A 24,042-nucleotide genomic window follows, 5' to 3' on the forward strand; every position below is an offset into this window, starting at 1 on the left:
TCTGCAGGGTGGGACGCTGGGCAGCACTGACCGCGGGTTCCTTTGCTTGAGTTACAGCAGGCTGGGCCCCCGCCTGGGCGTGGTCCCTTGGAGGCCCAGGACCCCCGCACCAGTCTCCCACTGTTGACAAGCCATCAGCACAGCTCTGCACAGGGCGCCAACCACAGAGGTGGCCGGGACGCAGGTAAGGCACGAGCTCAGGCTGGCCTCGCAGCTCGCCCCTGACCAGCAGACCAGCCTCCTCGGGCCACTTCCCGCGTGGGGGTTGCTGCACCTCTCCCAAAGCAGAGGGTCAAGGTGCCATGGGTCCTGGGTGGAGGGAAAGGAAGGAGACCCCCTGTGCCCAAGACCGAGGATGGGCCAAACCGGGCGGCATGGCCTCAGGTGACCTCTGAACAAGGACACAGGTCCCTGTGAACTCGACCAGGCCATCCCCACCAGCCCCCTTCTCCTCTCAGCCAGGGACAAAGCCCTACTTGAAGGCAGCTGGGCCAGATGGCACCTCCCTGGCTGAGGACAAACAGGAGGGAGGGGGCGTGGGCAGCGGGCAGGGGGCTCCGCAGCCAGACCCACGAGCCTGCGGCTGCCGTCTGCCTGGAGCCTGGTCAAGCCCGCGTCAGGCACCTGGGAACTGGGTCAGCGGGCTGGGGCCTCACCGGGTGAGGGCGGGTGACAGGGCAGCACCCTCAACCTGCACGAGGCGGGCCTGGGGTGGCTCAACAGCCCTGTGCTGGTGGCTAGGGGCCTCACTGCCACCTGGCCAGGCACACGAGGCGCACCTGCAGGGCCGCTCGTTATTTCTGGGCAATGGCCGTGGGCGCAGCTGCAGGAGGCGGCGGGGCCGGGTGATCAGGGCGGGCCGAGGCGGACAGGCAGGCGGCCCCGTGGGCTGCAGAACACACACCCCTCCTGCTGAGCTCCCATGCCAGAGGCAGCAGCCACCCCAGGAAGGGCCCCAGCAGGCCAGCCCCTCCACGCTACACCGTGTCAGTGGCCACGCTGGAGGGAGGGAGGCGTCTCCCTGGGGACTGGGTCTCCCTTGGGCCCCTGTGCCTCTCGCCTGCTCATCTGGACCCTTCCTGGCCCCCACCCCGTGCATCAGGCCTCACCAGCTGCCCAGGGTAAGCCTCTCCCCAGACCACCATGAGCTCCCGAGGCGGTGAGGCCTCTCCCAGGAGGTCTGCTCTGGGCAGGAGGCATGTGGCAATGGCAGAGCCTCCCAGGACCTCTGGGGGCATTCGTAGGCACTCTGGGCCGGCGTAAGGGGCTCTGGTCTGCAGCTGGACGCAAATGTCCCTGGCCCAAGGCAGGGACACAAGTGACCTTCTATAAGCTGCTCTCAGGCAGAAGCAAGAGTCAGCTGTCCCCAGCAGGGAGAAGGGCAGTGGTGACTCGGCCTCCTGCGTCCCCTGCGCCGAGGGCCAGGGCTGACCCCAGGAGGAGCGTGCGGGAGGCCCTGCACCAGGACCCAGCCTCTCCGACAGCCCGAGTGACTCTGGACACGCAGCAAGCCTCCGGCCCTCCCTCTCCAGCTGCACCTGGTGGTGCAGAGTCATGCAGGTGGCTCCAGAGGCAAGCAAGGCCCAGGCTGGCTCTTCCCAGGGGTGCAAGAATCCCTGCTGGAATCCTGGGGGTCTCCACCCTGGAGCAGGGTGGTCTGTGGCCAGAGGCTGGCTCCCCTGCTGCCTCCAGAGCAGCAAAGACGAGGATCAGGCAGCTGGGTGCCCAACCCCCACCCTGCCCAGCAGGGGAGGGGAGGAGGGGGAGCAAGTGAGAGCCCCCCTCATCCCGCCTGGAGGTTTGAGGTTTAATTAGCGTTTCCGAGCAGCGCCATCCCTCTGGGAATACAGCGGAAAATCCGGAGCTGCTGGCTGCTGACGAGGGCTCTTAATTGGGAAAGGCCCCTCTAGGCCCAGCAGAGGCACGTGGGAGGGCCTGGCCCAGGCAGGTCACCAGTGCGGTGGCCGAGGGGCTGCAGGCACAAGAGGAGCCACCTCATCTGGAGAGGGCCTCCTGGGGGCCTTCCAGCGTGAAGACAGGCAGGGGACAGGCACTTCCGCCTGGCGGGCTGTGGCCAGCTCTCCCCATTGTGGTTCCTGTCTGAACCAGGTACTTCCTGACCCAGCACCTGGTATAACCAGCCCAGAGGCCGCAATGGGCACACCACCGAGGGGTGCCTGGCCCTCTGACCAGAGGGCTCCCGAGAGGAGACCAGGACACGGGCAGAAGACACCACGTGCAAGCTAAGGAGAGGCCTCAGGAGGGACCGGCCCTACCCACATCCCCACCTCGGGGCTGGCCTTGGGCACTGGGAGCAGGAAGCCACGTGGATGCTGCCTGGCCGCCTGATCGGGGACCTCAGGCCCTTGCAGGGGGTGCTGCTGGAGGCGGGGTGAGGTGCCAGCCGACCCCAGCGCCAACAAGCCAAGGCGGCCCCCTGCGAGGCGGCCCCTGCCCCGCCCAGGCCCCACTCACAGGGCGGCTCTCGCTCCTCCACACTCCGTTGACAGTCTTGGTTGGGGCGATGGTCACCACGGGAGGTGTGCTGGGGACGCTGTGGCCCCCTGGAGGGACGATAATGGGACCCATGGGTACACGCTTGGGTGTGCTGGCGGGGGAGCTGTGGTTGGTGGCCGGAGAGGACACGGGGGACGACTCGGTGCTCAGCGATGACCCTGTGGGAGAAAAACAGCAGCCTGAGCAGGAGCCACGCCTCCATCCACCCCGCCCAGCCAAGGCCCCGGAGCAGCCAGCCCAGGAGGGACGCGCGACACCTGCCACTCCAGGAAGCTCCCCACACCTGCAGAGAGCGGGAGGCAGGGAGGCCACGCCGGGTCAGTGGCCCAGCTGCTGTCCCTTTGCCCCATAGGTTGCAAAACAAAGCACACAGCACTCCAGTGCCACTGGCCCTGGGGGAGAGGAAGGCGAGGTGCACCTGCTGGAGCAGGTGGGCCTGAGGGGAGCTGCTGTCCCCAGCCAGCCAGCCAGGCCCCAGGAGAGTAGGGCCGTGTGCATGGCCTGGGCAGGGCTGGAGCAAGACCCCCAGCAACATGCAAAGAAAGGGCCGGGGTGTGCTTGGGCTGGGTGCCCAGGAGGCCACACCACCGCTGTCTGTCTGGGAGGCACCCCACCCCACCCCAGCACCACCCTGCCATCTCCTGCAGGATGGGCCCTGGTGTCCTTAACAGAGCCCCCTAGGCTTGTGTGCATCTTGCACAACTGTGCAGGGCAGTCCACACCTGTCCCCACACCACTGCAGAGACAGCAGAGCTGCCAGGCAGCATGATCTGCTCAGGGAGTGAGCAGGGCGAGACACCCCTCATCCAGGCTCCCACCCACCAGGTCTGGTCAAGGTGGGCAGGGAGGCCCAGGGCCATCGCCTGAGGCACAAACCCCAATTCCCCAGGCCCGGAAATCACTGCCTACACCCCAAGAATTCCGCAACCTTGAGTTGGCCAGACCCCAACCTGGGCAGGGCAGGTTGAGGTACAGACCCACCTTGACACCCACTGCTGGGGGGCTCGGAGCCTGGAAGCAGGAGCCACGTGCCCCCTTCAAGAGGAGGTGCCACTGGCGTCCTTGCAGTACAGAACGCTGTGGCTGGGGACAGGCTGGCTTGGTCGTCAAAGCCACCTGGGCAAGTGGCTTCCAGGGACAGCGAGGAAGCAGGCTGCGGGGCTGGTGACACCCCAGGGTTCTCGGAGGGCCAGCTGGCTGCCATCCACTGACCAACCCCATAAAGAGAAAAGCTGGCGGGGGTCCAGGGAGGGCTCAGCCTCCTGACCCCTCACCGGGCGCCAGGGAGCGCACCCTCCACAGCTGCGGAGAGCACTGGGCCACACTGCCAGGCACACGCCCAACAGGCAGGGCTCCCGTCCAGCCGAGCCACACCTGAAGTTCGTCAGCCCCATGCGACGCAGGCCTGTATACCTGGGACAGAGCGCCCGCCGCTGGGCTCAACCACAAAGGCCCCAAGCAGGTGCACACCTGTGAAAACCAGCACCGCGTCACAGCGAAGCGCCCCGCAGGCCGGCCTCAGGCGGGGCCCCAACCCTCAGCACCACAGAAGGGACTTCTGTCTGTCTGACACACTTGATTTTGATTTTTAAAAGCTCACTTTTAAGCTTTTGGAAAACAACACTGGGGAAGGGACTTTTCTCTCTAGAAAAGAGGTTTCCTTGGGAACCTCTGGGCTGCCCCTTCACCTGCAGCCACAGGCACCGGTCTGAGAACGCTCCTTTTGTCACCCCCTGGAGAAGCTGCACCTCTGGCCACCAGAGCTCGCTTGCATGTGTCTCTGGGGCCGTCGCCTGCGCTTCCTGCAGACGGATGCTCACGGCCACATAGGCCTTCACGGTGACAGTGATGCTTCGCTGCTCCTTGCCAGGCAACCCGAGCTGGGTCACCTCGCAATCCCCAAAACGGCGCCACGTCTGCAGCTGCTCAGGAAGACCTGCCGTGTGCCCAGCCTGGGCTCTGGTGCCCCTGACTACACACCACCACCTGCGTGGCAGGAATGTGGGAGTCCGCGCTCCCGAGCCAGAGGGAACTGAAACCAGCACACCACGAGCCACCCACATGCCAGGGCAGAGGCTGAGCGCGCCATGGGGGTCGGCGGCTTTCAGGGGAGAAGCTGGAGCCAACGGCCACGTGGACTTGGGGTCTTCCCAGGGGCAAGTGGAGTAGCCACTTCTGAGCCCCCAGGAGCGGCACAGACCCACACCCTGCCCTGGAAAGAAGACAGCACAGCTGCTGAAGCCGAGCGGCCACCAGCCACGCTCCCTCCGCCTCGGCTGAGCACAGGGAGCAGCAGGGGCCGCGGGTGGGAGCTTGTCTGGGGCAGGGCCTGACCCAAGGCCAGGAGAGGGGAGGCCATCAACAATTAGCAGCCTGATCCCCTTGGAGGCAGGAGGCCCCTGCTCACTGCCGTGAGCGGTGATCGATGCCCCAACAGCGCGCTGCCCATTAGCGAGGCGGCTACGCTCTCACCGCGCGGCTGGAGCAGGAAGGTTCGCCGCCACTGTAATTAACTGGCAGCATTCGGCCAGGAGTCGGTCAATGAGACCGAGCTGGGCCGCAGCAGCAAGAGGCAGGGCGCGTCCGCCACCTCGCTGGCTGACCTCGCAGATTAGTGCCGGGCCTGGGGCACACGTGATTAACAGCTGAGACCCCGAGCCAGCCCGGGAGCAGCAGGACAGGCTGGGGCTGCGAGCTGCACGGCGCCTCCTGCCTCTCCAGCACCAGCCATTCGCCCTGAAAAAGGACCCTCAGGGCACGTCTTGGCCCGGGCAGGCACCAGAGCCGCAGCATGGCCAGCTGACAGTGAGCGTGGGGGGACAAAGGGCGAAGGTTCAGAGCTGCAGCCTCCACCCACGTCCGTCTGCCCACACAGCCCCGAGGACTCAGGCCAGGCACCTGGGAGTGAGGTTCTGGTGCGTCTCCCGGAGGATTCCAGGAACGTGCTCACGGCTGCCCCTCCGTAGCCGGGCAGCCTGGAGTTTGGTATGGCCAGAACACACGGTCTGCACCTCACTCCCCTGCCGTGTATAGGACAGCTGAGGGACCTGGTACGGTCACCCAGTCCCTGCCCAGCCCTTGTCCCCAGGCCCTGCAGGGGTGGGTGGGAGCCGAGAGCCCGAGTACTCCCTGTCCATCTGCTCAGCCTCCGGGGCAACCTCTGAACCGCCTCTTGGCAGAGTCCTCCCAGCAGGCCACCCGGCCAGGGTCACCACGCTGTAGATCTGGGCAGCTGCCAACACTCTCCCAGAGTGTCCTGCTGTGGGCCTATAGCCTGCTGAGGGTGACTCCTGTGGGCGTCCGTCCCAGGCCCTGGGACCTGTCCCCGGTCTGCCCATCAGACCATGCCCAGAGACTCGGCCAGCGACTCAGGGGAAGGAGCCTGGCCAGGGTCCAGTCCAGCCCCTTCGCCTGAGGCCCTGTGGAACCTGCAGGCCCCCACGTGCCAGCAGGACAAGCAGGGCGCGCGTGGGCCAGGCCGCACTCTGTGCAGCCTCCCCGTGGGAGGAGCACACCGCACAGCGAGTGGGTAGTCCGCCAAGAAGGGTTGCGGAGCCGGGTGTGCTCCCACGCAGGCACGCAGGCGTCCAGGGCAGGTGGGGAAACCCTCCGGAATCCCCGGTGCCTGCACACCACCAAGACTGGAGCCCATGCCTGCTGCGACCTGTGGGGCCGGGGAGGCCGGCCAAGAGCCCAGTGGCTGCCATATGCTGCTTTTGGACAGAGCCGTCCCCGCCTGCTGCACCCGCCGGAGCTCCCCTGACCTGGACATAGAGGGGACAAAGGCCATGGTACCCAGCTGCAGAAGGGGGCCGTCAGTGGGTGGTGGCCCCCTGCCGGTGAGCCAGTCATAAAACCCAAACCAACGGGGGAAGGCGTGGGCTGTCCAGGTGCCACCCGGAACTGAGGATCTGCCAAAACTGCAGCGGACACCAGTCCCAGACCAGGGCCAGGGCAGGAAGGACAGTCCCAGGGTGCCTGGGACTGAGGGGCTTGCAAGCAGGGAGGACGGAAGACGGCCCAGCAGGCGGAGGTGGGTGGTGGCCTCCCTCCCTCCCTCCCTCGTCTTTGCTGTCGCCTTCAACAGAGGTGAACTTCCAGCGGGTGGGGACTGGAGCCTCGCCCTGCCACGCCAAGGGTGGCAGTCGCCCCAGCTTGACCTGCAGGGCATCCCTCGGGCTCTGGGAACCTCTCCCACCTGCCCATCCTTGCCCGTTGCCCAGCCCCAGGGACTCAGCCAATGGGTCCGGGGAAGGAGTCTGGCCAGTGTCTGGCCGCTGCTGCTCAGGGACAGCATCTCGGTTTCAGGTGGCACAAGAGGCCCAACGGTCACTGGACCCGCCAGCCCTCACACCTGCAAGGCTGTGACAAGACCGGGCAGGCAGCCAGCAGGCACGCCGAACACCGGCCCTTGGTGGCGTCAGAAGCAGTGCCTGAGCCCGGGGCAGGTGCAGCCCAGGAGCCTGCCACTCCCACGGGCTGGGGCCCAAGGCCTCTGGTGGGGTGAAGGGAACAGGGCTCAGGGGCGGCCCCAGCCCAAGATGCCCCTCGAGGGAGGACGAGGAGGACCAGGCACCAGGCCTCAGGCACGGGAGCGGCAGACACAAGGAACGGGGAGCTTGGATTGTCCCCCACGTGCCCAGAGGGGCGCACGCTCTCCAGATTAGTCAAAGACATAGGCTCCCCGCGCCCGGCAGCAGACAGGCACTGTCTCCTGAGGGATGAGCAGACTGTCACACAGCCTGGGCAGCTGGCAGCAGCGCCCTCCCTCGCACACAGGTGGGGACGGCGCCGGGGCCCTGAAGCTGGCCCTCTGCGGGGCAGGGCCAGCAGCTCACAGCGGGGACAGCCCAGGAGCACCTCTGAGGACAGATGCTGCCGAATCAACGGGGCCTCGAGTGCCAACGAGCCCACAAGGCAGGCCAGGCCCTCGGGACAGGCGGGAACCTTCTCCAGGACAGTGCCTGGACGCAGAGTGGGGGCCCACGCCGATCCACCAAGAGGGGGAGCACTCTGTCCTGCCCGACGGGCCCTCCCCAGATGGCTTGGGCCAGAGAAAACCTCAGGACACCAGCTCTGAGCCCCTGGCCTGTCACTAGGGACGAGGCAGGGTCCCACCAGGGACCCCTGTGGTGCAGACCCAGTGCCCGCAGCCCCTCCTCTCAGGACGTGAGGCTGGCAGGCAGAGCAGCTAGGGACCTGCCAGCAGACGGACACCTGGGCAGGAGAGGCCCCAGCCCAGCACAAGCCTGACGGTACCACACTCCACCCCAGGTGACAAGGGCCCTCCAGGGAAGCCAGCAGTGTGGTGGGGACCACGGCAGTATCTGGGGGCGGTGGGAACAGGAGGGGCGGCCTTGGAGGCAGGTGGGGGTGGGCAGTCGGGGACCCCAGGCTGCTCACAGTCCCTGTTATTCATGCACTCTCTGAGCCTGGCTCAACCTGGGGTGCTGAGCCATCGCCTCATTCGAAGAAAAAGGAGAAACTCAGAGAGGTGAACTGACCTGCACAAGCCACACAGCACATGCGTGAAGGTGAACCAGCGCTGGTTGATTCCAATACCCGCAGCCTGCAGAGCGCGGGGGGAGTCGGGTCAGGTGGCCCACCCTCTGCCACGCCCTGGGTGCCTGGGCACACATGCTGGAGCCTGTGGCAAACCAGAGGGTGGCTTCGCCTCTATCCCTCAGCTGAATGCGAGGGCACGCGGACTGCTTTGTCTGAATTGGATTTTTAAATTGCCCCCTGGAGACACGAGGACGCCGTCAGCCGAGCAGTGGAGGCGGGAGGCCGCGCAGGGGCAAGCCAGGCCCCAGCGAGGGCAGAGGACATGGGACAGGCCCTGCAGGACCAGTAGAACAGCTCTACTGGCCAGCTCTCCACACCTTCCTGAGCCCCCAGAAGCCACTCTGCGTGGGGTCCAGCAGCCAGAGTCGGCCATGGCCGTGGTGTTCCAGGGCAGTGTTTGAGTTTGAAGCAGCCCCTCTGTCACCTGCCAGGGCTGGGCAGGGCCTGGAGGACACATGGTGACAGAGACCTGGGGCAGGCGGCAGCAGGCCCTCCACCAGCAGCCACTGCGGGGCGGAGGTTGAGCCGTGCTGGGCCCGCCTCCCACACGCCCAGCTTGGGGACCCACTCGCCAGCCTCTGGGGTTCAGCCCAGACAGGGCAAAGGTCCAAGGCTCCTGCTGCATTGCCCAGGGACAGGCAATGTCCAGCACATGCGAGGTCCACGGCCACCCCAGGGCAACGGGCACAGAGGAGGTTTCTCTGAAGGGGGATGGGAATGTTCTGCAACTACGGTGGGAATGGCTGCTCGACACAGGTCAGTAAGACCACGAGCGGTGAGCGTCCACCGGTGACCCTGGTCCTGTGAATCACACCCAAGGGGAAAAGAAGAGAGCCCAGGCCCTCAACGGTGTCCGGGGCACCGAGTCCAGCGTGCCTGTGCCCAGGTTCCAGAACACAGCCCATGCCCCGACGGGAGGTGGTCAGCAGGGCCCCCAAACCCAGCCCCTGAACAACAGTGGGAGGCACAAGGGCCCCCCCCGCAGGGACCGTGTCTCGGAACCTCACTCCAGCTCCCCAGGCCACTTGGAAAGTCCCACCTGAGGCAGCTGAGGACTCGGGCACCACGTGACCTCAGGCTTGAGACCTGACCTCTGGGGCCTCGGCCTCCCCACCTGGACAACAGGCCAAATCAGGGACATCAGCCAACTCTACAGAGGGGTCACGGCGAGGTCCAGTTGGGGTGACAGAAAGCCGGGAGCTGGCATGGGATGTGGCTGAAGATGCTGGGAAGTGACCAAGGACTTCCTCATCAAGAGGGCTGCCCAGGTGGAGACCCGGGCTCGGCCGGCTCCAGGATGGGTTGGGGCTGCGCCGGCCAATGCCGAGGCCAACACCAGGGTGTGCTGGGCTCACGCTGCCCGGCGGCCACAGGTGCCGTCTCACTTCCGAGGTCAGGAGCCGGGAGCGCGTGGACAACACGCTGCCAGGGGCAGCCCCGCCAGCCCTGGTCCCTGGTTCTGCTTCTCTGTCCTGAAGAGAACTCTGACTGAGTCAGAGTCGGGAGGCAGCTGGGCCTAGAGGCCAGAGCCGGTCCAGCTGCATGCACACGGGGGTGCACTTCGTTCCCAGCCAGCAGGGCCGCGCAGCCTGAGCTGGAGGCACATGCTGGCCACCACTGGAGCCAGGCGCCGGGGACAGCTAGGCAGCTGAGGAGTGAGGCCCTGCTCCCTGGCCTGCCTGGGAGGACGCCGCAGCCTCTCCACCACCTTGCTGCGGCCCGTCTATGCAGCGCTGGCCCCTGTGCCCGGCCCGTTCCCTGGGTCCAGCACGCAGGGAGCCAAGGACAGGCAGAGCGCAACGCCACCGGCACACTCCAGTCCAGGGCCTCCTGCCCTTCCTCTCAGTCCCCCGGGGACACCCCCAGCCTGGACTCCAAGTCCAGGGTCCTGCCGCGTGGCCCCTGCCCAGGAAACGGCCTACACTTGCTGACCATCAGCCAGCCAGCGCGGCAGGGAGCTGCTTCCCCTGGACAGGTGGGGCTGCACAGGCCTGACCAGGGAGCCCGGCATTGGGCCAGGGAGTCCAAGCGGTGAGCGGAGGGGCGGCGAGCCACGCGCACCCTGCGCCTCTCCCATGCTTCCCCCGAAGACCAGGCAGCAGAAGGGGCCTGGGCAGCAAAGATCCAGAATCTAAAGACCTGGCCCACCTGTCCAGGGCCGACATCCACTCTGCAGAGCTGGAGGCCCCAGCGAGGTATTCCCCAGGGTCCCAGGCCTTAGTGGGCAGTCACCCAGGTTCAGAGTCCTCGGCCAGCACCCACAGGGCCGGGTCTCCGGCAGTCCCAGCCATGACTGCACCCACTCATCCTACCAGCCCTTGGCTGCCTGAGGTGCCCGGAGCCAGAGCTGGAAGGGACCGGAGTGCCTCGTACCCACAGGAAGACTGAGGCCGGGACGACCAGCATTTGCTCAAAGTCACGTGGTCTGTCTCAGCCCAGGTGTCACTGGAGCAAGGCCTCTGGACCCTGGGACTCAGGCAGTGGTGGGGGGACTGCTCTGCACCCCAGTCTGTCCAGAAACACCCCGCTCTGCTCCACTGGGGACCTGAGCATGCGCCAGCTGACCAGGAGAGGCTTCAGAGAGGTCTGGGGCCAGGCGGCCCCCGCATGGGTCCCGCAGCCCGTAGGTGGCCCCAGGTGGCCTCCGGCAGAGGAAGGAGGGGTGGCGGGAGCAGAGCCAAGCAGAGCGGCGGGAGGACCACCACCAATGCCACCCACACCAGGACACGGGCCCAGGAGCTCTCGGGCAGCCTCCCAGTCTCGCCAGCAGCCATGGCACCTGGGGCGCCCCACGTGCAGCGGGCGCCTCTTACCTCTGGGCTCCTCCGCCTGTTTGGCGAGCTTGCGCAGCGCGGCGGCAAAGCTGGAGGACGGCGCAGCCTGGGCCGACAGCGTGCTGCTGGTGGCCGGGCTGCCGCTGGGCACCAGGGCGCCATTGAGTGGCGAGGGGGTGAGGGGGTTGACGGTGGCGGTGGTCCTGGTCGCAGTGGAAAGCATCCCTAGTGAAGGGGACTTGGGCTCATGGCTCATGCCTGAAACAGGAAAAGAAGAACCAGGGTCACCGAGAGCAGAGCCAGCACCAGGCCGCGGGCAGCATGCAGAGAGCCGGGCGGACAGAGCAGGAGAGCTGGCGCCGGGGGACAGACCGCGCCCAAGCCCGGCACGCGAGGTGATGTGGACCAGCACAGCAGCTGCAGGGCAGAGCCCTGCAGATCCCGCATCCCAAAGCGTCACTCCAGGGGCCCAGAGCAGAGGTGTCAGGAGGGAGCTGGGCCAGGGCCGAGCGAAGAGGACAGGGAGTTGCCCTCCGTGCAGCGGAGGCTCCTGAGCACAGGAGGGCCAGGAGCGGGGACAGCACTCTGGGGAGGTCGGCACTGCCACTGTCCCCGAGTTTCAGAGGAAGAAACCAAGGTTCACACATGGCCACTACACATGAACAGTCAGTGCAAACCCAGGACCTGAAGCCCCACAGGCCAGCCCGGGGCCCTCGCTCCACGCTCCACGCTCCACGCTCCCCTGAATTCCAAGCTCCCAACCCCCCGGCAGGCGGAAGGGGAAAGCAGGGTGGGCACAGAGCCATCCGCAGCCCCTGAGCCTCCATGGCAGGAGGACTCTTCTGAAGAGGCTGAAAACAGAAAGTGGCACATCCAGACCCACCACCCACTTGGGGCCAAGCTCAGGACGACAGCTGAGCCCGGGCGGCCGGGGGCGACGGTCTTGGATCAGGCAAGGCAAGTCACACCCCCACCTCTCCAGTCCGGGCAGGAGGCCCAGCCCACCACGGACGAGTCAACATCCATCCTCTTGGAGGCCAGGGGCCCCACGTCACCACCCAGGTCCTGTTCCCTCACTACAGGTGCCTCCCAAAGAAGTCAGCCCAGGCCAGTGGCCTTGCACCTGGCAGGGACAGCAGGGCCACAGGCAGCGAGAAGCAGAAGTACTTCCTGAACCAGCCGGAAGCCTGAGAAGCCCCCCACACCCCTGCTGCAGCTGTGGAGCCCGCAGGCCTGTCTGAGCCTGGGCACGCCCTCTCCAGAGGACCCGCACGGACACGGCCAGTACAGCAACCTCCCAGGTGGCCGACGGCAGGACCCAGAGCCCCGGGCTCTAGAGGGTCAGGTAGAGCTGGCTACCACCATCTCCTGCCTGGTGGCGGAGACTCTCCAGGGGCACTTGGGGGGCTGATGGCAGGGCTGAGATGCTCAAGGAGAGCCGCTCTCCCCAGCCGGGGCTCCAGCCCCGAACTAAGGGCCGCACGAGTCCCACACCCAGGATAGGCAAGCTGGCCTCCCAGCTGCCGGCGGGTCACGTGGGACGCAGCCACCCATGGCAAGAGGCCTGCGGAGCCCAGACGGGGAGGGCACAGGCTCCCCACCTGCAGCCTGACCTCCAGGAAACCCAGTTTCCCCCAAGTTGGCCTGGCCTCTGCCTGCCCAGTGGGTGCCCACCCAGACTGCCTTGAGCACCCCTCTCCTTGCACACAGTGCCCAGGACAGACGGGCTAAGGGGACCGGCCGGGAAGGACAGCCTGAATTCAGACGTGGGAGCCCAGACCTCACTCTTCCTGGCTGGGCCTTGGTTCCCTCATCTGTCCCACAAGGCAACGACAAAGGGCCTCATGAGCCGAACCCTGGCAGGTCCGACAGGGCCTGGCTAGTGCTTCAGAGCCTGCCTGGTACGCCCCAGGGCACGTCGGCACACCACACACCCACCCCGGGCGAGCGGAGCGGCACGGAGAAGTCTCACAGCCACCAACCGGGCCTGGGTGGCGCTCCTGCTTGCCTGTGCCCCACCTCCATCCCGCCAGGAGCCACACCACTCGGCACAGGCCTGGCTCTGGTCCTGAGCAGGTGCAGCAGGGGCAGAAGCTGCCCACAGGACACCTGGGAAGGGGGACCAGAGCTCTTGCCCTGGTGCCAGACATGGGGAGCTGCCACAGGGGGTTCAGCAGGTCTGAAGGTGCAGGGGCAGCAAGCACAGGGGGTGACCGGGGACAGCCTTGCCAGCCGGGCATGGTGATGCAGGCCTGTGACCCAGAGATCCAGGAGCAGGAATTCGAGGCTAGCCTGGGCAACTTAGTGAGACCCTGTCCTAAAAATAAAAAGGGCTGGGCTGTAGCTCAGTGGCAGAGCGACCTGGGTTCAACCCCAGAAGAGCAGAAGAGGTGCAGATCACCACCCCGGAGCAGGTGGGCCAGACCCAGCGTCTCCCTGCGGATGCCGTGGCAGGGCGGGCCCTCGCTGGGGCCACTTGAGCAGAAGAGGCACCGCTCCCTGGAGAGAGTCTTCTGCCAGCAGCTGCCAGGGAGCTACCCGCCCTGGCTGCAGGCCCACAGGATGCCACAGGCTGTGGCCACTGACCCACCGGAGCCACGCCTCCAATGGCAGGGCTGGTCCCTGTGTGCTGCTCACCTGGGCTCCGCCCTCCCCACCAGAAGCTGCCATGCAGACAGGCTGCCCCTCACAGCCACCGGACCCCAGCCAGCCCTCCAACCCACAGCGTCACAAGAAAGGTGTCCCAGACGGGAGGAGGCAGGCTCAGACCCAGCAGCTCGTCCTGTGCAACACAGGGCCCGCTTGCTGTGCGCCCCGTGAGGGCCGGGGACCCAGTGCTGCAGGTGACTTGTCCCCAAGGTCTTAGAAGCAGATGCCAAATCCCCCTGGTGCAGTGCTTCCACAAGGCAGGCCGCTGTCCACCTGGGCAGATGTGCTGGGACCAGTGCGTGGGACAGGGTGGCAAGGTGGGCTGGGATCTGGGACCCCAAATGGCACTGGGGGTCCTGCAGACTGCACCTGGAGGCTGTGGTCTACCAGTGACCACTGGTCCTTTCTACCTAGGTTCCAGCTCCTCTGCACGGATCCAGGCCTCCTGAGAGACCACCAGCTGGTGCTTGGGGGCCGCCTAGCCCCAAACAGCCCCACCCTGGCCCACAGCCCCGTCAAGACTGCATCCACTCCTGAAGACAGCCAGGTGCCAGCCCTGCCCCCGACAAGGTCCAGCTCTGTTCCCTGGGGCCCCGGCAGCCTCAGCCGAGGGTAGGGCCCCCTGCACCCTGGTCACCCCACAGCCAGCATGGCGGGCGCTGCAGTGAGCTGCTGCGCCCGGGGAGCTGCTCTGCTGAAGTCAGGTCACTCAAAATAGCGCTCGCAGCAGCTCTGCTAGGGGCTCTAAAATTAGCAGCTCTCTCCCGCGTGTGCACAGGGGAGGCGGAGCGGAGGGACAGGCGGAGGGACAGCCAGGCTTGGGGACCCAGGGAGCCGCTGCAGAACCCCGGGCCTGCCACGATGGACAGGGCCTCACGCCTGGCCCCCGTACGAGAGGGCCAGCAGCTGCTACGGGCCCGGCCCTGCACAGATGGGACAGGGGCTGCTGGCCCACAGGTCCCGCAGAGGTCAGGGCAGGCCACAGTGTCTGTGGAGCCCCAGGGGAAGCGGCGAGGGAGAGGGAGCCCCCAGAGGGCGCAGGTGCCTGTCCCCCCCTCATTAGAGAAGTATTTATTAACTTCTGCGCTCCCAGCCATTGACTGGATTCCTGTCTACATTACCAGCTCATCTGAATTCATTATCCTCACAGCTGGGAATATGCTCGGCAGCATGAAGGCCCGTGACGGACGAGGGCTGGGGGCTCCGCAGCATGCACGCTCCCCTGACATGTGCTGCTCAGCAGGAAAACGAGCCAGAGGTCTAGGTGGCCCAGACCACGTGAAGCCTCCCTGCCTCTTTTTTACATCTGGACAGGCTCCTTCCTGCCAGCTCAACTCCCCAGACAAGAAGGGCTACCTTACCCAGACACCTAAAGGCTCCTCAGCTCTGGTCACGCTCAAACCAAGGGGTCAGGGGAAGCCCCTGGTCTCAGCTTTCTGCTCCTTAGCGCAGTTCTGAGGCCACAGAGCTGAGAACCTCTGGGCTACTGCCAGAAGCCAGAGGGCAGGAGGAGAGGAACAAATACCCACTGACCACGCTCACAAGGTGGCTGGGCCCATTTTGCGGGCAGTCAAGGTCTGACGTGGGGATCTGTGGTGAGCCTCCTTCCTGCCAGCCTCCAAATGCGCCACCCGTGTGGTTGCACCTCCCGCCTAGGTTTCTGTGCGGCCAGAGCAGCACAATGCTTTAAAAGGAAGTGCCCCGTGCAGCGGGGGCCTGGCTGCCTGGCAGGGGACACTGGCTCAGACCACTGGCTCCCACCCCTGCAGAACAGAGCCCAGGGCCTGCCTGCTGTTCCAACAGCGGGATTTCAAGAGGGGAGGCCCCACTGCCCCACCAGGTATGGTCTCTGACCCGCTCCCCACAAGGGGGGATTATTAACCAGCACACCGGCCTCCCTCCTGGCCTCCCTTGCAGCCTCCCGTGGATCCCGTAATTACTGCTTCCTTTCATGCCTGCTCTCCCCGGCACCAGACCTCAGGCCCGCTCCCTCCGTGCTCTGTAATTACAAGCTAATAGCCGAGATGAATTTTCTGCTGGGTCCCAGTTCAAGCACCAATCCGCCCCTTCCCCGGCAGCCCCCGGGGTAATTACACCCTGCGAGGCTGCGCGCAGCGGGGCCTCGCTCTCGGCCGCACGCACAATCTGGACCTGGATTCTCTAATCACCCCTCTTGGTAATTTTTCATTACCGCAGGAAGAAATGTTGTGAACAAATACGGGGCGTCCCCAGCTCTGTGGGCCCCCGCCACCCTGCTCCCCAAAGGGAGGTGCTTCAGCAGGCCTAGCGAGACAGGGTCACCCTGCTGCAGGGACTTGGGGCCGCAGTGGCAGGGGGCGTCACGTGGCCCCCAGAGCCCGAGCGACTCTACCATCAACTCACGAGTCTGCTGCCTCCCACACGCTGCGCAGTGCTCTGGGTGGGGGCGGGAGGCAGCCCAGCCCAGAGAGGCGGCTTCCGGCCGGAGCCAGGGACACCACCTCGGGATGCTCGGGCACCCACCTGACCTGCTCCCAAGGCCAGTGCCTGCGGAGCCAGCCGGCAGAGGAGGCGCGACCCGAGCAGATGGCCAAGCTCCTGACCCAGAACCAGAAGGGCTGGGGACACAGCAGGCAGGAGGGGCAGCTGGGCACCCCTGAGAGAAGCTGGCCACATGGCCACAGGCCTCCCAGGCAAACCATGGAGCCACAGCTGAGCCACCGCGCAAGGCGGGGGAGCAGCTGCCCACCGGAACCCCAGGCCAAGGGAACAGGGCAGCTCCCCAAGTTCCTGGGGTTCCCAGGCAGCTACCACGACCCTCCATCATCCACAGGACTGTGCCAACGGCGGGGGTGTGTGACACCTGGGTCCGTCCCCAACCCATCCCTGCCAGGTGCCAGGCTGTCGAGGGCCCTGCTGGGTGCAGTGTGCGGGAGGGAGAGGCCACCTGCTGGGTGGACGAGCAGCAGCGGCCCAGTCACACCCAGGGGTCCCAGCTGGGGAAGGGGGAAGGAGGCACGTCTGGAAGAGGGCAATGGGGCTCCACGGGGGACACGGACAGCCCTGGACGGGGGGCAGGCGCCGGAGGGCCAATGGGCGTCCAAGAGTCGCCCAGAACTGGGTCTGTGGCCACGGACCAGGACTCCTGGGTGAAGCGAGGGGCAGAGCCGGGCAACAGATGGCAGTGACATTTGACGCAGTTACTCGCGGCGGCGGCGGCTGCGTGCAGAGAAGTCAGGCGCGGACGGAAAAGGGTCGCAGAGCAGGAGCTGCGGGCCACAGGGAGGACGAAGGCAGTCGGGGAGGGGCTGCGAGGCTGGCGGGCAGTGCCCAAGGCCACGCCAAGGACGACAAGGGTGAGGTGACGCTGGAGTGCCGCTGGCCTGAACCTACACTCCCGTCAGCAGACCCCAGGAGCCAGAGGTCAGGCAAGACAGCCACCACAGCCCGCCCGGCCCTCCTCTGCCCCGGCCAGCTGGCGTGCACGCGGGCCGCCCGCATCCATAGGCCGAGGAGCCTCTTGCTCCCGTTGGTTCTGCATGGCGAGACCCCCAGCCCAGGCCCGGGAGGCGAGTCCGGCTCCTGCCCACGTGCCCTTGCCTGTGAGAAGTGGGCACGGCCCCCAGTGGGGTCACCCTGTGTCAGCTCCCGCCCCTGCAGGGGGGCTGGCTGTGCACAGGGCGGTAGCAGCTGGGCAAGCCCCATGCAGCTGCGGCACCTGAGCCACCCAGGGCCACCTCCCCTCGCACGGCCACAAGGGCCCTTTCAGCGGATGCCACCAGTCTCCTGCGGAGGCGTCTGATGCAGCCCAGGTCCCCAGGAGGGACGCCCACGCTGGCCAGGACAAGGCCAAGTTTCCATGGGACAGCAGGCCCTGAGCCAGCAGGGTCAAGGTCAGGCCTTGGGAGCAGATGACACCTGAGTGGAAGGGAGGGACTCTGAAGGCCACTGCACGAAACCCTGCTCCCCAGGCCACGGCTCCTGCTCCCCATCCCCTGGGCTGCAGGAGGCCCAGTGCTCCACAGGGCCCCACCCCAGCAGGAGGCCAGGAAGCTGCTCCCAGGAGCGCCAGGCTCTGAACCACGCCAGGGGCTTCACCCCCCCGCCCCAAAAACAGGGGCAAGGTGCTTCCTCAGCCTGGGTGTCCCCTGCTCTGACTGCAGGCAGGCCTGGCGAGGGCCAGCACCTCAGGAGCTCACTGAGCGTGGTGGGGCCAGGGCCCGGGTCAGATGCTGCCACATGTCGGCTCCGGCTGGACTCAAGGGGAAGAGGGCTGGTGAGGGCCTGCCTGGGCAGCCAGGGTTCCCCTAAGCGTCTGGAGGGCGGGTCTCCCTTCCACCTCGGCTGCCCCTCGGGCCAAGAGCTGCCAAGCGTAAGATGGCGACTTGCTCGAACGCTCATCCTCAGAGTGGTCTTGAGGGCAGGGAAGCACCACGGCTCAGTCCTCTGAGCTCAGGAGGCCACGCTGCGGGCCCCAGGGGTGGCATGAGCCCGGGCAGAGTTCTCTGGATAGAAGCCAGAGAGCAACAGCGTCCCCTACAGGGCCTAGCTGGAGAGGGGGCGCGGGGCCAACGAGGACCCCAGAAGACCCCGCTCAGCATCGAGTCCTCAAAGCTCCCTGTTCTGCTGCCAGACGCCACTGCGCGCCTTGCTAGAGCACACGACCCGGTGGAAAAGAGGGGACTCGGACGGGGAGAAGACCCCTGGGGTCACAGGCCTGGAGTCACATGCTCCCCAGCCTCGCCTACCCCTGACCAGGGCACTCGGGCTACAACCACCTCCACCAAGTGCTGAGTGGCGACTGCAGGTCCAGACCATCTCTGTTCTCAGCACGCACCCCGCGCACCTGACTGGAAAACGAGCAGGAAGCCCAGACCCAGGCCCGGCTGGTGGTCTGAGACCTGGGGACAAAGTTCCCTGGGATTCCGCCCAAAAAAGTGGCCCAGTCTACCAGAAGCTCCGCAGGGACGCGCAGGCCAGACTAGGGCTACAGGGAGGTTTCCTCTCTCCTCTCCCACCCTGAGGCCGAGAGGGCCACGGCAGGGTCTCGTCTAGCTAGAGCTGGCAGGGGGCGCAGGGAAGTCGGGCCCCACTATTCTCCTGGAGGGAAATCCAGCAGTATGTGCTAAGTAGCCCTCATCCAAAATACCGGGGACCAGAAGTGTTCGGATTTCAGGTTTTCTGGATTCTGGAACATTGGCAGGTCCCTGATGAGAGATCTCAGGGAAGGGTCCCAAGTCTGAAGGTAAATTCATTTGTTTCCGGTACCAACCTCCTACACAGGGCCTGAAGGTCATTTCAGACCTTTTTCCGACGATTCTGTCGATGCAAGTTTCCTGGTCTGGAACTCCCCACTCGTGGCTTCATGTTGGGATCAAGAAGTTCCAGGGTTTGGTGCATTTTGGACTTAGGATGCCCAACCTGCTTCTTTAAAGACTTAGGTGCTCACATCGGCTGCTTTCCCTTCTGGGATCCGACAGTGCAGTGCCGAGGGCAGGGACCCCAAGAGGCCCCACCACGCTCTGCAGGTTCCAGCTGGAGAAATCCCGGCACCAGCGTTCCAACGAACAAATGAGGCGCTACAACCCCCAAACACATCCGAGTGGAAAACACCAGGAACGGAACCAAAGAGTGCTCTCCTTTCCCAGAAGCTGCGGAACACGGGCAGGACCGCCCCACCAAGCCGTGGAGCCCAGCGCGGAGACCCCACTGTGCTGCCCAGGGAAACCTCCAGATCCAGACCCTGCGGTGTGTTTTCCCCCAGCAGAGCTCAAAGCCTCCAAGCTGGACCCTGGGAGCTGGGGGTCTCCTGCTCAGGGACCCAGCGGCTCAACTTGCTGCTTCCTTAGAAAGTACTGTCCGGGCGGCAGTGGCAGGGTGGGCCCGCACCCCAAGCGGAGATCACAGCCCCGTCTTGGGAACGGCTAAGACACATCGGAGGGCAGCCGTAGGAGGGCTGCGTGTTCAGGGCAGAGGCTGGACGTGGGTCTCCGCACACCGCCACTCCCCACAAGCCCACACAGGCGCCAAACCTTCCCAGGACCCCAGGCCAGGCATGCCACAAGCTAGTTCCAAGACCGTTTTCTCAGAGAGACCAGGTGGCAGAGGATGAGGGGCAGACCCACAGCCCGCAGGACAAGGCTTCTCCAGTGTCCCCACCTGACCCAGGGCTCAGTCTTGAGTCTCAGGTCTCAGATCCTCATCGCCCCACCTACCAGACCCCCCCCCACTCCAGTAAAGCCACCGCTGCACGCGCAAGGTCAAGGCGCACAGGACACCCAGCAGGGGAATCCAACCTGCCCGGGCGGGTGCAGACAGCCAGTGCAAACAGGTCTCCCTCTGGGCTCCAGGGTGCTGACAGGAGGCTGGAACCTGCTCCTCTCTGCTGCTGACCACGGGCGGTGGATGAGTCCCTCCCTGGCAAGTCAGGCCCTCCCGAGGTAGGAGGGGCACTGGAGGAGCGGTGCCCATGTGCCCATCGCCTGGCACGACACCTCCTCAGCCAGGGCTATGACTGGAGAGGTTGCAGCATCCGGGGGCCGAGACACAAGCTCCTCCCATTTGGTCGACAAACCCCAGAAGCCAATCGGGAACTCGGATCAGAAGGCAAGTGGCTTGCCCTTGGGGGCTCCACTCAGGGAAGACGGGTCAACACCAGGGAGCCCTGGGGCCCGGGTGGTGGCCCCCACCTGCGAGCTGTCCTGGGCCTGACCCAAGGATTTTCCTTCGGGACGGTTTAACCTGTCCGACGTCAATACAGCTGACCAAAGTCACCTGGTCGATGTTTGTGACGGCTGCCTGTGGCCACAGACCCACCCACTGCGCACAGGAGGCGGGGCTTGGGGCGGGGAGGCCACTGGTACAGCGCCCCCCAGCTCCAGGTCCAGATGGGTTCCCGCAGGACAGCAGTGGGCCTGCAGGACATGTGTGGGGTTAACCCTGCCAGCAAGGGGGCCTAAAGGGACTGACGTGGCATCTCTAGCCTTTGGGCAGTGAAGGGGCCTCAGCCACCCTCAACCCCACACTGCCCAGCGTGTGTGGGCACTTGCCAGGGAGGCACTGCCCCCCAGTCTCGTGACAACCTCCCCAGAACCCCAGTGCCCTGTGAGCGCTGACCCTCAGTCTGAGGACGCAGGTCACCTGGGTTGCTCCTGTCCTGCAGGCGAGAAAGCAGGCCCGGAAGTGCCCAAGGCCACGCAGGTCAAGGACGCACCCTGGGGCCGGGCCACAGCCGCAGTCCCGCTTCGGCTTTTGGCGCACGCCCATTCAGGGACATGGAGCCCATTTGCAGCTGGAAGAGCTGGGGGGATTCGTCTGCCCCCCCCCCCCCCCGCCCCACAAAGCGGCCCCGAAACCTGCTGCTGCCCAACTCCAGGAGTCAAGGGTCCAGCTGGAGGCCCAGCCATAGAACTACAGGACGTGGCCAGGGTCCACACAGGTACTGGAAAGTCCCACCAGCACCCCTGGGCCAGGTGAGAATTACCATCCCCATTCCACCCTGTGTCCACTCCAGGCCCAGTGACGTCGGGGCCTGGTGATGGGGTTTCCTCACCTACTGCTTCTCCACCACTTCCCTGGGCTGGAGAGATGCCCGGCCCCAGGAGGACGGCCAGGTTGAGCCCCTTTCCCATGCAATTTTGAAGACAGGCAGTCTGGCCTCCGGGTCATCCTCCCCAGGACGAGGGACTGCCACCCACAGCAGAAGGCCCTGGGGTCTCTGCGGAGAGAACACTGCCAGCCTCCCACCCCCGAGACGGCAGACACAGACGCCCAGGCCTTCCAGGGACCCAGACTCAGCTGGTCAGGGGAACGGCCCAGGAAAAAAGGAGAGCCCTGGTCCTGAGCTCCCACTGTCCCTTCCTCACCAGAGACCCTCAAGTCCCACTGGGACCCCACAGAAGCCTCATGCTCAGCCCAAGCTCCTTCTCTCAGCTGCTCGGAGGCTGAGGGAAGACCCAAGGGCCACCTTAAGTGCTGTCCCTTTATCTGCAGGCCCATCCTTCAGGCCTGGCCTCCCCAGGCATGGGCTCTCACATTCCCGTCCTTGGGGGTGGGCAGGGGGGTGCCAGGGCAGGAGGGGCAGGGGGCCTGGAGCTGACGTCCAGGCCAAGGGTCGGCTGGACACAGGGCAGCAGCAGTGTGCGGCTCTGTCTGTGGAGCGAAGGGCGTGCGTGCGGCGGCTGCAGAAGTGAGATTAAAGGCCCCCGAGCGTGCGCTTTGGCAGGCGTGCGCAGGCTGCTTGGACGGGATCCTGTTTTATCTGTCCGCACCTCCCGGCAGCCAGCGCTCGGCTGGGTTCAGAGGAGGTGCTCAATAAATTCTCATTGACAGGAACACTCAGAAACATCCCCTCCCAGGCTGTGGCTGGGCTGGGGGAGAAAGGCCAGCGTGCGGAACTGAAGCCAGCCGCACGCGGCCCCCGCTGCACTTGGCCAGGCCACTGAGATCTAAGACTCCATGGGGGCAGAAATTAAAGCGAGACAGTTGGCCTGCAGCAGTCGCTGGGCTGCGCTGTCACCTGAAACAGGGATCTCTGCAGGCTGAAACCAGCTCTCCTGCGAGGAGGGAGGGCAAGGGAGGGGGCAGCCGGCGGGGCGCTGCGGTTTGAAAGGACGCTGCAGTTGCCACAGCACAGGTAATTACCAAGCTACCCCAGAGGGCTCCCATCCAACCTCGCGGGCTTTGGACTTGGAGTAACCCAGGCTGGGAATTCCAGGGCTCCTGATGGGGCCAGGAAAAACCGGCCCTGCACCATGACTCCACAAGCCCCTGCGAGTTCCTGGGGGCAAGAAAAAAGGTGGCAGCCAGGTCTGGCTCACCTGTGCTTTTCCAGGAGAGAAGACACCAGCCCCGCCGCCCAGAGGCCTCCCCTTCCTCACAGCTGAGGCGCTCCCAGCGCCCGTCCACTGGTCCACTGGGTCACGGGAGTGACTCCTGGGCCGACCGGGAGGTGCAGGCCTTGCGTCTGCCACAGAGTGGCGCTGTGCGTGCCCTGCTCCTTCCTCTGGACAGAGGCTGAGCCCAGCAGGGCCCCCTTCTGCTCTGAAACCACAAAGCACTCTTGGGTTTGCTTCCTCCAGAGACGGGGAAGTTACTAGAGGCCAGAGGCCTGCCAGGGGGCAGCTCCAACACTACTGGAGGCTTCCTGCTGGAACCCTGAGCCAGCCCAGACCGCTCTGAGCATTTCCTTGCTCACCTGTGAGAGCAGTGAACCCAGCTCCTTTCTGCACATCCAGGTCCCCTTGGGAGCTCTGAGCTGCCAGGCCAAACCCTGAAGAGCTGGTAGCTTAGCAGGGCCCAAGAAGGTCAGGCGCCCAGCACTGCCTGAATGCCAAGGTAGGGGACCCACTCAACTCTGACCAGCCAGGGTCCTACAGGCTGTCCCCACCAGGCCAGGGCCCACACTGTATGAGACAGTCTGCTGTCCTTCCTTGTTCAGAGCTCCGCCCACAGACAGGACAGTGCCTGGAGCTGGGCCGGGCCTCCCACTCCTTCCCAAGGCGGGGCTGACCCTGGGTCTCCAGCTGGCTGCTCACCAGCTCCCTCCAGCACCCAGGCTTGAGGAAAGAAGTCCAAGTGTCAAACTGTGGCTGGCCAGCTTCCCCGTTCCCCGCCTGGCCTCAGCGTCTGCTCCCACTGGCTGACTGAGTGACAAAAGTCAACCATGCACCCAGCCATCAGGGCACCCCCTGGGGAGGCCAGGCGTGCCTCTGGAGAAGTAGGAAAGAAGCTGCTTGTGCAAAGCAGGGCCCAGCAGAGCAAGAGAGCGTTCCTAGCCTACCTGGCCGGCGTCACGCCCGCACAGCCGGCAGCTGGGATGACACACGCTGCCAGTTGGAGCCTGCGTCCTGGGCCCCTCACCTGTGGCTGGCCGGCTGAGTCACAACCCGCACCTCAGGTTCCTCCTCCCTGCGGGTGGGGGCAGCCATAAACACAGGGTGAGCAACATTTAAGCGCTCCAAGCTTAAGTAACACAGGGGAGGCCCAAGGAAGGCTGCTTACCTAGGGGGTCCCCCACCCCTCCTGGGGGGCAGCATCTCAGAGAAGTCTGGAGGAAGCCCACCAGGGGGACCTCCCGCCCCTTTGTCCCACGCCTCCTGGAAATCGGCTTAGGCAGACGATCGCTCCCAGAGTGCCCTTTGTCCCAGCCCCTTTTACAAAGGGATCCTTCTTTTTCATTTGGTGGTCCTGCTTTTTGTTTCCAAACCCCAACCTGTGTGGCCCCTACCCCTCAGGCGCCAGATAAGACCCCACAGGGGTTAGCGAGGGTTTAGTGTGTTTTAAACGCGCTCTGAGACAAAGGCTAGTCTGCAGGAGCCAAACCGACTCGACTCGGGCTGGCATCCGCCACTCAGCCGGGGGCCAGCAGGTGCTTCCCCCCGCCGGCGCGAAGCCCTCAAAACTCAAAAGCGGCGCTCAGCCCCACCACGTGCAAGGGGGCGCGGAGCCCGGGCCGCCGGGCCATGCCTCCCCCAACACCGGCACTCCCCCCTCCGCCCGGCCGGGGTCGCACTGCCGGTTCCCAGGCGAGCCCCTCGCGCCCACCCCGCGCTGCCGG

The 24,042-nt window shown here is 65.6% G+C and overlaps 1 protein-coding gene across 12 annotated transcripts in view; it reads right to left on the reverse strand.

Moving 5' to 3' along the window:
• The window catches only part of GSE1 (Gse1 coiled-coil protein), a 310,866-nt gene that overhangs the window by 16,199 nt on the left and 270,625 nt on the right, over nucleotides 1–24,042 (reverse strand). For 8 of the 12 annotated variants that reach the window (XR_013760548.1, XM_079119584.1, XM_079119583.1 and 5 more), the window contains 2 exons: nucleotides 10,896–11,114; nucleotides 2,476–2,675 (listed from right to left, as the gene is read on the reverse strand). Coding sequence is in view for 11 of the 12 variants with exons in the window: in XM_079119584.1 (XP_078975710.1) it covers nucleotides 2,476–2,675; nucleotides 10,896–11,114 (419 nt within the window). In the remaining variant the exon portion in view is untranslated. Of the gene's footprint in view, nucleotides 1–2,475; nucleotides 2,676–10,895; nucleotides 11,115–23,265; nucleotides 23,394–24,042 lie in introns of all 12 variants that reach the window. The other 4 variants (XM_079119585.1, XM_079119581.1, XM_079119582.1 and 1 more) reach the window with 2 other exon arrangements.

Source organism: Sciurus vulgaris (assembly GCF_902686455.1).
Source record: "Sciurus vulgaris genome assembly, chromosome: 17".
NCBI classification, from domain to species: Eukaryota; Metazoa; Chordata; class Mammalia; order Rodentia; family Sciuridae; genus Sciurus; species Sciurus vulgaris.